This window comes from Mustela putorius, unplaced genomic scaffold (assembly GCF_011764305.1).
Source record: "Mustela putorius furo isolate JIRA1106 unplaced genomic scaffold, ASM1176430v1.1 tig00003932_pilon_pilon_pilon:0A:0A, whole genome shotgun sequence".
Classification (NCBI taxonomy): domain Eukaryota; kingdom Metazoa; phylum Chordata; class Mammalia; order Carnivora; family Mustelidae; genus Mustela; species Mustela putorius.
Genome location: NW_025422077.1, coordinates 7925949 through 7940614, shown reverse-complemented (window position 1 = coordinate 7940614; position 14666 = coordinate 7925949). Strand labels below are relative to the sequence as shown.

The following is a 14666-nucleotide window of genomic DNA, read 5'->3' as shown; positions in this document are numbered from 1 at the left end:
TGGCGGCTTCCTGAGGGTCAGTGCTGCTCGCCTTCCCGTCTGAGCAGCTGGGAGACTGGGAGTCAAGTAAGAGAAGGTCGAATCCTTGTCTGTTGTTTGCCTCTTCATGCTAGGCACTGAGGACTGGGGAGGCTCCTACAAGTTTCTTCCCAATTTTTGTATATTTGACAAAGTTTTTGCATTTTATTTTTTCATAAGTTTGCTGATGAGTGCGCAGCCTTTCATGTTAACTGTTAATTGAACTGCAGCTGTCTGACACCCGGGGTATGGAGCCCTCAGTAGAGCAGAGGTCACTAGTCAGGTGCCAGGACCACGAAGGGTATGCATTTATCTGAGGCTGGGCAGGCTAGAGTCCAGAAATCTAGGTGAGCCCCGTGAAAGCTAGCAAATGCAAGTTTATCAAGGTCAGAGCAGGCAGAAGGTCAAGAATTCAGCATTAATAGAAAAGCCATTGGAGGATTTGTTCAACAAGCCCTGTAGCATTTACCCTGTACCAGGAACAAAGTTTGACCCCGCAGATTCACTATGAGTAAGAGATGGTTCAGTGTCCCAAGAAACTTAAGAGTTTCTCTGTGGACGTATCTGTCCCTGAGTCAGCTTTATTTCTTCCAGCTTTCATGGGTCAAACTAATCCACATAATAGCTGGGTTCCATTCTGTTACTGTTGAGCAGTTGCCTAAACATTTCACTTTGTGCATTAGAGATATTTCTTGTTTTCACGATTAAAAATAATGCTGCTACCCGGGGATATATGCTGAGGGCATACGTACTTTGCACAAATTTTATTTTCCCTTTACTACTCTCCCTTCTCATTTCTGTTTTGTAAAATGGAATGGGTAGATTAAATATTTTAGAAAGATTTTTAGCTCTTGCTACATATTGAGAAATTGCTCCTCAGAAAGGATGCAACCCACCAGCAGCGTCAAATGCTCACAGATCCTCCCCCAGCACTGGCTTTTAAAAAAGCCTCTTTAAGTTATTTGTGCCATTTTATGAGTTCTAATTGGCACTCCTTAATTGCTATGGAACTGCACGTACCCATGTGATTTGATGTAGTTTGTCAGGGTTTTCCTTGGGTATACATTTTTTTTAAGAATTTATTTATTTATTTGACAGACAGAGATCACAGGTAGGCAGAGAGGCAGGCAGAGAGAGAGGAGGAAGCAGACTCCCCTCCAAGCAGAGAGCCCGATGTGGGGCTCGATTCCAGGACCCTGAGATCATGACCTGAGCTGGAGGCAGAGACTTTAAGCCACTGAGCCACCCAGGCGCCCCTGGGTATCCATTTTTAATCTTCCTTGACTACCTGTGGTGTGAAAGCAGAGTATTTATATTTAAAATTCTTTATATATTTACAGCAATAAATGCGTGTTAAACACGTTTCATTTTGTTGTTTTTCTTTTGAGATTTTTATTACACTGTTCTAGCAGTGTTATTTATTTAAATATGAACAGATCCATATGACATACTTCATGTTCTGATGTAAATGTATCTTTTGTAGATACAGTGTCTATTTGCCCTACTGGCCTATTTCCTTCTACTTCCTTTTTTTTTTTTTTTTTTAAGATATTATTTATTTACTTGAGGGAGAGAAAGCATGAGCACAGGTGGGGGGCCGAGGCAGACGCAGAGGGAGAAGCAGACTCCCCGCCAAGCAGGGAGCTTGATGTGGGGCTCGATCCCAGGACCCCGAGATCATGACCTGAGCGAAAGGCAGAAGCTTCACTGAGTGAACCACCCAGGCGCCCCTCCTTCTACTTCTTTTGATCTAATTTCATACCATACCATTCTCAGGTTTCCCAACACTATTTTTTTTTTTTTTTTTTTTTTTAGGATTTTATTTGAGAGAGAGAAAGCATCTGCACACATGGGCAACGGGGGTAAGCAGGGGAGTGGGAAGAGACAGAACCTGAAACAGACTCCGTGCTGAGCATAGAGCCCCATGCAGGGCTCAATCCCATCACCCCTCTGAGCCTAAACCAAGAGTTGGATACTTAACCAACTGAGCCACCCAGATGCCACCCACCCCCACTGCCAACTCTAATTCTTAAGCAGATAGTTTCTTTTCTCCATTATTTGCTTTGGATTACTAATTCTAGTTTGTCATATATTGTGTTCTTATATAGCTTTAATTAAGGAAATCACCATACCATGACTCATTTATTTGATCATTGATCTTTAAAAAAGAACAACTTACATGTGATTCTATAACCACTTAAAAAAACAAAAGGTTTTGTCTGCTTCTATGTCTGGATTTGCTTTTACTGTCAAGTGGTTCAATTAGTTCCATATCGCTAGAAGATTTTTAACAGATACTGAAATTAAATTAAATATTAGCGTACTAACTCAGGAAGTATTATCATCTTTGTTGCATTTGATTTCACCAATCACAATTTTTTCTATTTTCTAAGTGGAAGATATGATATTTCTCCTTGGCTTCTGTCCAATTATCCCGTCACGTAGAGCAAGCTGTAGCTGGAATCCTTGACAAGAGGTTTTCCATGGAAGTCTATATTCTCTTCTCTCCCTCCACGGACTTTCTCAGAAAAGAGAGGCCTCAGATGCCCTCAGGAGCATGAGCTGACTGTGATCACAAGATCCAGGTATCACTTACACAGGCAGGGGAGAGACTGGTGCTCAGCAGAACATGTGTCTACCCACCAATCCCAGCACTCAGGGGCTTTCTGCCAATATGAGAATGGACAAGGCATCTGGGAGATCAAAGAGAAAACTCTTTGGCATGGCATCTTGGAGGCTGGGGGGTCCGAGAGGAACTGAGAGGAGGGTATTGGGCTAGTCTTCATTAATTTTAGTAGAAACTTCTTAAAGAGTCTTCAATCTTTTACCAAGCTGGGCATAGAGAATGGGATCTGTTAAAGAATAAAAGGCATAAGAAATAAAAAACACTTAAGTAAGGAGTAAATTCTGAAAATTTATTTTTTTTAATCGTGGAAGACCACATATGAATTTCTGAATTTCATTCGAAGGTATTTAATAGACACGTTCACAATGATGCATTGTTTTCAAAAAGGCAAAACAAAATAAATGCAGTATTTCTCACAATGCTTGCTCAGGGTAGCTTAGCTAATAAACATGGAATTAACAAGTTCTTTATAATCAGGTGTCATTATAGTAAAGTTGAGCATACACACCACATACCTTCAGAAGTCATGAGGATTCCTTCAAAATGCTTCAACTACCAGTTCCTATTTTAGCTAATGCCAAGCAAAACTATGAAACTACAAAATGTGTCCTTTTTTTTTTAAAACCCATTGTTCATTCTAGAACCTTCTTACATTTAGTGGTCAGATCCTTGGGTGTGCATTTTCCTCCGACTTTTCCACATCAACATAGAAATGATCTGAACCACGAACACCTAATTTATTTATTCATTCATTCATTCACTTTTTTCTTTTTCAAAACCTTTCAACAAGCATTAATGCATTCTCACTTTCGACACTGAAAACTTCAGGAAAATCAGAAAGTTAAGATTATTGTCCTAGAGACGCTAATGTCTGGTGTCTACATGATGATTCCTGTGCTGTGGGCGACAGGGTCCAACCGGGTCTCTCGTTGTCCTCCCAGCTGAATGACTTTCAAAGGGGTACTTCAGTCACAGTCTGTCTTTTTATCATTTTATGCATGCTTATGAAACAAAAAGTTTGGTTAGAAAGATTTTAGTCACTCTTATTTAAAAGATGTGATTTCCGGTGGCAGAAGAGTCCCTGAATCATTAAAAAAAGCAAAAACAAAAACAAAAAACAGAAAAAGGTGGTCAGAGAGAGGGACTTCTCCTGGAAAGCCCTGATCCCTGGAGAAAGAGGCTCAGTGGTTGCTAGAGGCAGGGGAGCTGGGGCACTCTCCAGCCCCCACTAACACAGGTAGGACCCCCCCCTTGCTAAAGAGAGTTCCATGACTCCTCTGCCATTCATAACCTTATCATCCCCTCCTTATTTTATCCAAAACTCCAAAAAGAATATTTGGTATTTTATTGGACAATTAAGCTTAATTTATGGGTAGTAATAACATATCTGACTCTAACTATCTACTTCCAACGTTGACACTTCTGGTTTTTGACTTGCATTCTCTGAATAAAGCCATTACTCACCTGGAGTTGACTTGATTGATTTTTTTTTAAGATTTTATTTATTTATTTGACAGAAATCACAAGTAGACAGAGAGGCAGGCAGAGAGAGAGAGAGAGAGAGGGAAGCAGGCTCCCTGCTGAGCAGAGAGCCCGATGGGGGACTCGATCCCAGGACCCTGAGATCATGACCTGAGCCGAAGGCAGCGGCTTAACCCACTGAGCCACCCAGGCGCCCCGACTTGATTGATTTTTAAGAACCCTTTGAACTGGCTTCCCTCGCATTTAGTGTTTCATGCGACTTACCAATAATTTTTTTTCTAAGTTTTGTTTAAATAACCTCTACACCCAATGTGGGGCTTGAACTCATGACCCAAAATCAAGAGTCACCCACTCTTCCAACTGAGCCAGACAGGTGCCCCCACACCAACCCATCATTTTTTAAAACACTCTGGTGAATTCTGTATGTCTGTCTCTGACCTGTATACTCAAACACCACACCTACCTTTTTTATGATTCAAGGGCTCCTCTGCTTTCACTTCATTGACAGGAGAATCCCTGTTACTATTACAATCAACGTATCATAAATGTTATCAGTGAGACCATTTTTGCTCCTCTGCACGGTTGAGTAACAATATTTTGCTATTTTAACACATGAGGGTTTTTCCCTATATGCTTGCTTTTATCCCATGATCCTTTTCTCATGCAGCTAGACAGACATTCTGTGTCATTGCTTGGGGGGAGGAGGGGATTCAGAGGCACCTGGGTGGCTAAGTCATTAGGTGCCTGCCTTTAGCTCGGTCCGGGGTCCTGGGATCAAGGCCCACATCCAGCTCCCTGCTCACGGGGGAGCCTGCTTCTCTCTCTTTCTCTCTCTTCCACTCCCCCTGCTTGTGTTCCCTCTGTCTCTCTCTGTCAAGAGGATGAATGGAATCTTTAAAAAAAAAAAAAAATGCAGAGAGCAGAGAAAATGAAAACTATTCTTGGCATTAGAATTTCCAAAAGAAAAGAAAGGTTTCAAGTATAAACAGTAGATTTGGTAGAACACCTGACGAAAAGCGAATTTTCCCGCCCACCCCATCCTTCCAAAGATTGCATCAAGTTTTCCCAAACCTGGAGAGAAAGGATTAGGGAGAAAGCAAGAAGTGAGATGTCAGTGTGGGTCCTTGAGAAATAGGGGTGCTGGGGTGCCTGGGTGGCTCAGTGGGTTAAGCCACTGCCTTCGGCTCAGGTCATGATCTCAGGGTCCTGGGATCGAGTCCCACATTGGGCTCTCTGCTCAGTGGGGAGCCTGCTTCCCTCTCTCTCTCTGCCTGCCTCTCTGCCTGCTTCTCTGCCTACCTGTACTCTCTCCCCATCAAATAAATAAATAAAATCTTTAAAAAAAAAAAAAAAGAAATAGGGGTGCTGTACTCTCCCCCAGCTCAGAGAGGCAGCAAGAAGCCAGGAGATAAGGGACTGGGTGATGTGTTAGTACCCAGGTCAGAGACAGAGTTCATCCCAGTATAAAGGAACAAAAGAACAAATTCCAGTACCTGTAGGTTAGTCTGCCTGTTTGAAGGACCCTGCATAGACCCCATGAGTTTCTCCTGCCCCACTGTGGCCCAGGAGCAGCGGAATAGCATTTTGTATCCAAGGACAACCAAGTTAACTGAAAACAAGCCAGACCTGGAGAGCCTCATGTTTGGAAATGAGACAAATGTCAAGAATGACCTTGACAGAGCAGTGACTGAAAACCAGAAGGGGATAAGAACCTGGCAGCTGATGCCTGCGTGCATAGGTGAAAATCCAGACCATATGCCCCTCCCTTCCCATCTTTATAGAAATCCCTGAGATTTATATGCAAATCACTGCCAAAGTGAAAGAGAAAAAGGACCCAAATTGCTTTCGCCACGCGGCTGAATGGAGTCTCTTCATAGAAATTAAGTTGTCTTGCACAGTTGAGTTCCTGGGCCAATATTTGTGCTTGCTATATAGTATTTTCTTAGTTTTAAAAGAAAATATACCAAAGATATATCATAATTTTGGAAATTCTTTACTGTTGCTTGGCAAATCAAGCACTTATTATTTCAAGAAGGAGACAGACTTCATTGACAGAAGGAGAGAGAGAGAGATGGGGGAGGGGGGAACTTGAGGACTATAACTAGAGTTACAGAAAACTATGGTTTTCACTATCATGCTCTATGAAACTCCAGCTTATGCATTTTTGAGAGAGAGAGAGAGAGAGAGCACGCGGGAGCCTGGGGGCAGGGGTAGGGGCAGACCAAAGGCAGACAGTGAATCCTAAGCAGGTTCCATGATCAGCACAGACCTCCATCTCCCTGAGATAATGACCAGAGCCGAAATCCAGACTCAGACACCTAGCCAACTGAGCCACCCAGAACCCCCATGCCAGCTTATGCAGTTTTTAAATGGCTAAACTAAATAAGTAAAACAACTTACTCTTTTAACATAACAGGTGTTCAGTAAAGGCTGTTCAATCCATAGGAAACAGTGTGCTTCAATTTCTAGTGCAACAGTTCTCAACTTTTTCCAGTACTGGAGCACATTTAACCCACCATAGTTTTCGTGGAACAGTATGAAATACAGGTATGCAGAATTTCATCATATAAAGTAGGAGGAGTAATTATACTAGCAGAAATATGACTGTACCAATAATCTGCCATATGAAATCATAGCCACATTAATGGTTGGCTTATCAGTCGCTCCTTGCTGCTGTGTCAAATTTTCCTTTACATATTTTAGGGCTTTAATTTTAAAGGAATACAAGATTTGAATTGTTATACTTTCTTGGCAAACTTAACTTTAAAAAAAAAATTTTTTTTTTTAGGTTTTTTTATTTATCTGACAGAGTGAGAGATCACAAATAGGCAGAGAAATAGACAGGCAGAGAGAGAGGGGAAAGCAGGCTCCCCACCGTGCAGAAAGCCTGATGCAGGGCTCGATCCCAGGACCCTGAGATCATGACCTGAGCTGAATGCAGAGGCTTAACCCATTGAGCCACCCAGGTGCCCGGACAAATTTAACTTTTAATCTTAAGTTGTGATCCTCTTTATCTGAAGTAATGTTTTCACCTTGAAGTCTTTTCCCCTGGTGTCATTTGGTCTGTATTCTCCTGGTTAATCTTTTTCTAACCCTTTACTTTTCTCCATTTTGTATGTTTTATGTATGTTCTCTGTAATCTTCCATATTTTCTTTTCTCTCTCTCTCTTTTTTTTAAAGTTGATACTTTTATTCTTTTAGCTAGAAAGTTTGGATCCATTTCCCTTTATCATGATCATTGATCGTTGATATGTTTTAAATTTTATGTTGAAATAATTATAGATTCAAAGGAAGTTGCAAAGGAATTACTACACATATTTAGAATGTTTATTTATCACTTATTATATGCTTTCTATTTATCCTCTGAATGTTTTTGAAAGTCATCATTTCATTCCTTACTTTCCATGACTATCCCTTGTCAACCACTATATATTATCTTAATTACTTACTAAGGTATTAATAACACCATAGTGGTTATTAATTATTTTGGGTGGTTTTAATACTGTCCCAGTTCAAGATTACCAAGTTTCCCTTCTTGGCCTATGTAAGGACTGGGCATCTCTTGTGACCATAAGGAGTTTATTCACAGCGCAGAAAACACTAAAGTCAAATTAACGAGGTTCTCACAACTGTTTAATGGGCATAGCTTGCCACGGAGAAGTTGTGCTCTGAAATAATTGTTCGAATTTCATAGCATTATTCAATGTAGCCACTAGGGGGAGATCATATGTAGCCGTTCTAGGTCTCTGATTTTTATTAAAAACCTGTCAATACTACAGAAACTAAGGGAGGGAAATCTCCCTACTTTTAAAAAGACATACACATGAAGCTTTAAAATATTAAACAAAAATCATGAAGTCAAAGCAGTGATTGTCATATAGGAAAAGAAAGCAAGACTTGAGTAGGCGCCTGCTGCAAGAAATGCACTTTAAACATAAGACACAATTAGGCAAAAAGAAAAGAAAAGAAAAGAAAATCCCCTTCATAAAAAAAAGGAAAAAGAAAAAAGACGCAAGTAGGCTAAAAGTAAAAAGATAGAGAAAACTGTAACAGAAAAAATGTCATGAGGGGTGAAGAAAGTCATTTCATAAAGAGAAAGGTGTTGGTTCCTCAAGAGGACATGACAGTCCTCTATGTTTATTCATCGAAAAACAGAGTTTTAAGATACATGAGACAAAAATTGATAGAATTGCAAGGAGAAACAGATCCACAGTTACAATTAGGGATTGCCTCTCCTTGTGTTCACTTCCTAGGGCTGCTGTATCAAATTTGCACAAACTAGGTGGTTGAATACAGCACAACTTTATTTTCTCACAGTTCTGGGAGCTAGAAATCCAATAACAAGGCTTAGTAGAATAAGAGATCAATGCACAAAAATCAATTGTATTTCTATATACAAGCATTAAACACTTGGAAATTCAATTAAGAAATAACATTTACAGGCCAACCGCTGGGTGGCTCAGCGGTTAAGTCAGCGCCTCTAGATTTCGCTCAGGTAATGATCTCATGGTCCTGAGACCCAGCCCCAGGTCCGGCTGGCTCAGAAGGGGGGCTGTGGGATTCTTTCCCTTTCCCTCTTCCCCTGCTCGCTCGCTCGCTCTCTCTCTCTCTCTCTAAATTAAATAAGTAAAATATTTTTTAAAAGATTTATTTATTTATTTGACAGATAGAAATCACAAGTAGGCAGAGAGGCAGGCAGAGAGAGGGGGTGGGGGAAGCAGGCTCACCCTGAGCAGAGAGCCCGATATGGGGCTCGATCCCAGGATTCTGGGACCATGACCTGAGCTGAAGGCAGAGGCTTTAACCCACTGAGCCACCCAGGCACCCCAGTAAAATATTTTTTAAAACAACATTTACAATGGCTTCAGAAACATGAATAACTTAGGAATCAGTTTGACAAAACAGACTCAATGCAACCCTGATCAAAATCTCTGCAAGCTCTTTTGGGTGTAGAAATTGACAAACGAATTCTATAAAATTGATGTGGAAATGCAAAGAACATGGAATGCTAATAGAACGTCCCGGTAAGAAGATCTGTTTAGCTCTTCTAACCTTCCGGAGAAGCTGGGTAGAGAGGTTCGTAGCGAGGATTATTTGTCTTCAGAAAACAGAGACAGCTAGACAGGTGGTAGAAAGAGTTTCTGCAGTGGGACCTGCTGCCTAACGGGGCCACCAATCTCGGCTGTTTCTCTTGATTTATCCCGAGGGGAGCGGGATGATTTGCTTAACGGGGAAGAGCAAAGAATGGAGCTATCTGCAGATTTACTCCTTTCTTGCAGTTCCCTTCTCCTGCCAGGCGCATTCCCGGGGTTCCGAGGACCCCAACGTCCGTGCCCCCACCCGGGTCCCCGACCCGGAGCGACCAGATCCCGGGCGCGTCCGGGGGCAGCTCGGGCCGGGGGGTCGCCGCGGGCGGGTCCGCTTCTCGGGCTCTGTGCTCGGCTTGGGGAGAAGCGCGGTGCGGAGGGCAGGCTGCGCCCTGGGGCCGCGGCCGGTGGCAACCTCCAGCCGGCGGCGCGTGGGGCGCCCATCGCGGAGCCCTGCGCCTCGCGGCTCCCGCGGGACAGACGCCAGGGAGTCCGGGGACAGCAGCCGAGGCTGCGCGACGAGGGGCGTGACCGCGGGCGGCTGGAAGGGAGCCGGCTCTCTGAGCGCGCTCTGCATTCTCGGTGCCCCCTTCTCAACCCGCGGCACCCCACACCGCCGCAGCAGGAACCCCGACAGCAGCGCGCGGGCTTCGGCGGGTGCTCGCGGCCGCTGGGTGGGGCGCGGCGGGGAGCGCGGGCCCGGGGACGCCCCCTCCCGCGCGCCCCTCCCGCGGGGACGGACGCCCTCCCGCCCCGCCCCCAGCCCAGCCTGAGTGCGCGGCGCGTCCGGGGGGCGGCGGACACCCGGGCTCTGGCACCCCCGCGGTCTGGGCAGACGGTGCCCCGGGGGAGCCCGCGGGAGCCGCCGGCAGGTAAGTGAGCGCGCGGGCGGCTGGGGTCCGCTCGGCTTGGGGCTTCGGGGTTTGGGGAGGTTTGTCCAGCTTCCGTGCGACCCGGGACCACGAGCCTCCCCGCCTCGCTGAACCCAGCGCCCTCCCGGCCTTCACCGGCCGCAGAGGTTCCTTCCTTCGGTTGTTGAGTCAACCCCCGCCCCGCAGGACGCAGAGCTCCCCCGGGCTTCACTCAGCGACGACTTCGTGCCTCGCTGCGGCCGCGTCACGCTTAGTTCCGCCGGCCGACCTGAGCGAGGCGCTGCGGCCTCTGTGTTGCGAGCACCTTCTCCAGGCCGGTGTGGGAGGCCCCCTCCTCTCCGGCCTCTCTCGGAGCTGGGGCAGGACCTGAGACCCTTCCCCTGGGAGGCCCGGGCTCAGCCTGCACAGGCGTGCATCCATCCCTCTGCGTGAATCTGATTCATTCCCCAAACGTTCTTCCTCTCTCCCTCTCTTCTTCCTGTCTCTCTCTTGTTTAATCACCAGGCACTGTGCTTGACAGCAAGGAAACACACGTGGCCAAGACCCTGACCCTGCCGTCAAGGAGCTTACAGTTTAGGTCAAGTTGTCTCCTGGGAGGGATGCCTGTCTTTCAGGCTCCCTGCGTCACCGGGAAGGGATAGGCTCCTTATTCTCCCCACCTGTCCTCGAAGGACAGAACTGACCTCCGTCCTGGTGTTACTTTCCCGCTTGGAGGCCTTTGGGATGTCTCCCTGCTTCCTGCAGAATAAGGTTTAAGGCCAGTTTAAAGTTAAAGTTTAATGCCAGCTCCCAGCTGGCATTCAAAGCCCTCTCAATCCCTCCCTTCTCTGTAGTCACATTCCCCCTTTAGCTGGCACATGACCTCCTGGTTTCTTGCCTCCAGCAATCCATCTATTTCTAGTCTATTTCCCAGCCTCCCAGTTTAACTCAAGTCCTCCTTCTGGATAAACTACCTCTGGTAGGATTGCTTGCTCCCTCCTCCCTTTCCCTACAGCATTTTTAGTCTTCTCTGCTGGCTACCACAGCCTCCTTGTAAGTCACCTGTCTGAGCCCCAGGCTCAGGTGGGAGGCCCTGGAGGGCAGTGGCCACATCTTTGTCTTGGCGCTGGGCACAAGCCGGTCTCAGAAGGCCCGAGCACTGCTTGCAGAACTGACATGGATTGCCGGAATGCTCTGAATGTGCAAGTAGGGAAAATCTAGGAGACCAGCCAGTCTTTAGCTATCTCTCCACACAACTGGAACCATAAAATGGATACTTTGTAATTAGCTAATCCCTGTAATTTGTAATCCCTATGTGGAGCCTATTTGCATCATTTAAACCCACAGTCATCTTACAGGGCCTCGGCTAGGAGATGGATCTGTCTACACTGACCACATTTACAGGTCAACAAGGCACAGACACTTGGCCTTTGGTGTTGCATTGGGATCAAGCCAATACAACAGAAGGGTGCCCTTCTGCGTTTCAGGACACAGGCTTGTGTTGTGTCTTGGTAACTTGAGAAAGTTGCTTAACCTTACTGAATTTAGGTTTCCTTATCTGTAAAATCTGAGTACCTGTGAAGCACCTCTCATGATAGTGTGTGTGTAGTTAATCTGCATAAAATACAGGCTGTGGGTAAAGGTTACTTTCTTCTTTCCTCTTCCCCTCCACGTCTCTCTGACTTGTGTGGCTAATCCTACCCGTATTCCATTCAGTGTGTGTGTCATTAGTCTGTGAGTTAAAAGCTTAATAGTTAGTAAGAAACACTCATTCTACAAAAAGCACAGGTATTATCCTTACTTTTTCTGATGGGGAAGCTGAGAACAGAGGTGGTAAATAATTTGCATAAGGATAAAATAGAAAAATATATAAAACACTGACTCTGTTCAGAAATGAAGTAACAGTAACAAATGTACCAAGTATTTACTACCAGTTCAATTATGTAGTGTCTAGTAGGTTCTGTAAGCAACGGCCCATATTGTACAGTTTTATCTTCCTCACATGCCTTGTGGTTAAGATGATTCAACCATGATCTAAGCGCCTGATTAATAGGAAGTGGGACAAACCTGAAATTTATTTCACATAGATAACAGACTCAGAGAGGTTAAATAACTCGCCCCAAATATTTTAGTCAACAAGAAGTAGAATTAGCTTTGGGGGCGCCCAGCAGGCTCAGTCAGTTAAGCATCTGCCTTCTGCTCAGTTGTGATCCCAGGATCCTGGGATCCAGCCCAGGATCCCTAGAGCAGGGAACTGAACCCTCTTCCTGTTTCTCCCCCTGCTTATATACTCTGTGTGTGTGTGTGTGTGTGTCAAATAAATAAATAAAATCTGAAGAAAAAAAAAAGTAGAATTAGCTTCAAACTCTTATCTTGGTACTTGTATACACTGATGGAGAGAGTACCCATTTGTAGACTTGATGAAGGTAATTATATCAAGAAGGTTAAGTATCTCTTTTCTTTGACTCAGCTATCCTACTAATGGAAAGTTATTTCAAGAAGATCATTGAAAATATAGAGAAAATCTGGATGCATAAAGGTCTTCACTAGAGAGTTATTTATGATAGAACTTGGAATGTATGTAATAATGACCACTAGGGAAATGGCTAATAAGAAGTAAAGTGTGGAACTTTCACACAGCCCGTGGATATCACACAGCCAGTAAAATAACCCTTTCCCAAAAGTTTGTAATAATATGAGAAACGTTCATATAATAAGGTTAGGTGAAAAGCACAAGGTATGAGGATGTGTCTGTCTGTATAAAACCATATAATGTAATATAATATAATATGAATCTCGGCTGTGTTAATAATACACACAAGATAAAGAACATGAATGCCAAACACCAGAATGTTAGCAGTAATTATATTAATTACTTTTTCTTTTACGTTTAATTAAGCTGGTTTTTATTTTTCCAATGTTACCACTTTTCTGGTAACGTTTCTTTTCTGTAAGGATTTTCTGTTGTGTCTGGGCCTGGCTAAGAGAAATGGCTTCCAAAATCTGATGTAGCTCGAAGGCCTGGGACCTGTCTCTGTCGTGTCCCAGGAAGTACTCAGCATTAAAGACTCAGACTAGGTTCTCCTGCCTCTTACACCAGGGAAGATAACCAGCCTCCGGAGGTGAGAACGGGGCTGGAGTGGAAACCTGGCGAGGATTTAATGCTGATCATTAAAAAAATAAAAAATAAAAAAGCAAATCAGCAATAACGGGAGTTGAAGTCACACTCAAGAATTTAGGGTAAATCGCCCCACTCTGTTTGCAGAATATATTTCTCTGACTCTAAAAGGTCAAGTCTCCTTGACTGTGCCGGGAGGTGGCTGGGCTCCATGAAGAAGGGTGGAGAGAAATTCTTTCTTTTCTTTACTTTTTTTTTTTAGGATTTCATTTATTTATTATTATTTGAGAGACAGCATAAGCAGGAGGAACAGCAGGCAGGGGGAGAGGGAGAAGCAGGCTCCCCGCTCAACAGTGAGTCCAATGCGGGGCTCGAACCTGGGGTCTTAGGATCTTAATTTCTTACAGGCTGGAACTCCAAGGACTAGATCATGATAAACGTTGAAGAGTTGTACACAGCAGGTAAGGAACCCCTTCCCTCGGGAATTCCTACCCGGTCTGACCGTTTAAATAGAAGCCAGGGGGCGCTGATGACAGCCTCACAGGTCCATACAGACATTAAAGGAAAAGCCCCCCAAATGTGGTCTGCTCTTGACTTCGTGAACAAATCAGTGCCTGCCTTTTATCAGTGTGTGCAAGCAAGCTCCGAATGTCGAAGAGCTTATGCTGGAATTTATAGGGTTAATTGTATTACAGGAGGCGTGTGTCTTGGACGTGTGTGGTTTTATGGGTTATATCTTCTCCTTTCACATTGATAATCCAAATAATACAACTCAAGGGATCAAGTCAGTGGGAATCTATTTATAGATGTCTGTAGTGGAATATAGTTCACATTTTAGCCAATCCATTGTTCTTTTTATTAAAAACAGGTTCTTGGATCTCACACCATGGGAAAAACGCAGAAGATGAAAAAACAACACTCCGGCCAGAATTCAAGGAAATTCTTAATAAACTAGGTTTTCATATGAAGGAAATGGGGTTTGAAAACTTTGGCAGTGGTAACTTTCATTTCTTTCTTTCTTTTTTTTTTTTTCTTTTAAATTTCACTTACTGTGGAACAAATGCTGACACATTCCCTCTTGGAACTGCAAAGAAAAAGTGTGACATTAATATCAATGAAAACACAACCTTGTATCTTGAATTTGTTGGGCTTTACATTTAAAGCCAGATGGGCAGTGATTGGAAGGGTCTAAGGGTAGGAGACTTACCACCCTCTGCTCTCACTCCTTGTTCCCTTCTCATTTCTGACTCCAGTGCCCAGCATGGGGCCTGGCATATGGTGGGCACTGGTTATTAGTGCTTGTTTCTTTTAAAAAATATTTTTTCAAAAAATGTATATTTTACTCTCTTTTTTTTCTTCAGTAAATGTGTGTTGAAAGCTTGCTTCCTAGCCCTCCTTTTAATTTCCCCTCAGCTTTTGCCCCTGTCAACCACACCCCAGCCCCTGTGTTAGACTCAGCTTTGGATTATGGTCAGCTATGGAAT

At 44.1% G+C, this 14666-nt stretch overlaps 1 protein-coding gene across 1 annotated transcript; it reads left to right on the top strand.

Annotated features, from left to right (window-relative positions):
* The first annotated feature begins 9355 nt into the window (after window positions 1–9355).
* LOC123388972 (translation initiation factor IF-2-like) lies at window positions 9356–14150 on the top strand. The gene is made up of 3 exons (XM_045069444.1): window positions 9356–10085; window positions 13590–13643; window positions 14051–14150. Exons 1-2 carry the CDS (start codon window positions 9371–9373, stop codon window positions 13607–13609), a joined length of 735 nt encoding a protein of 244 aa, XP_044925379.1. The 5' UTR covers window positions 9356–9370; the 3' UTR covers window positions 13610–13643; window positions 14051–14150.
* Window positions 14151–14666: the final 516 nt, after the last annotated feature.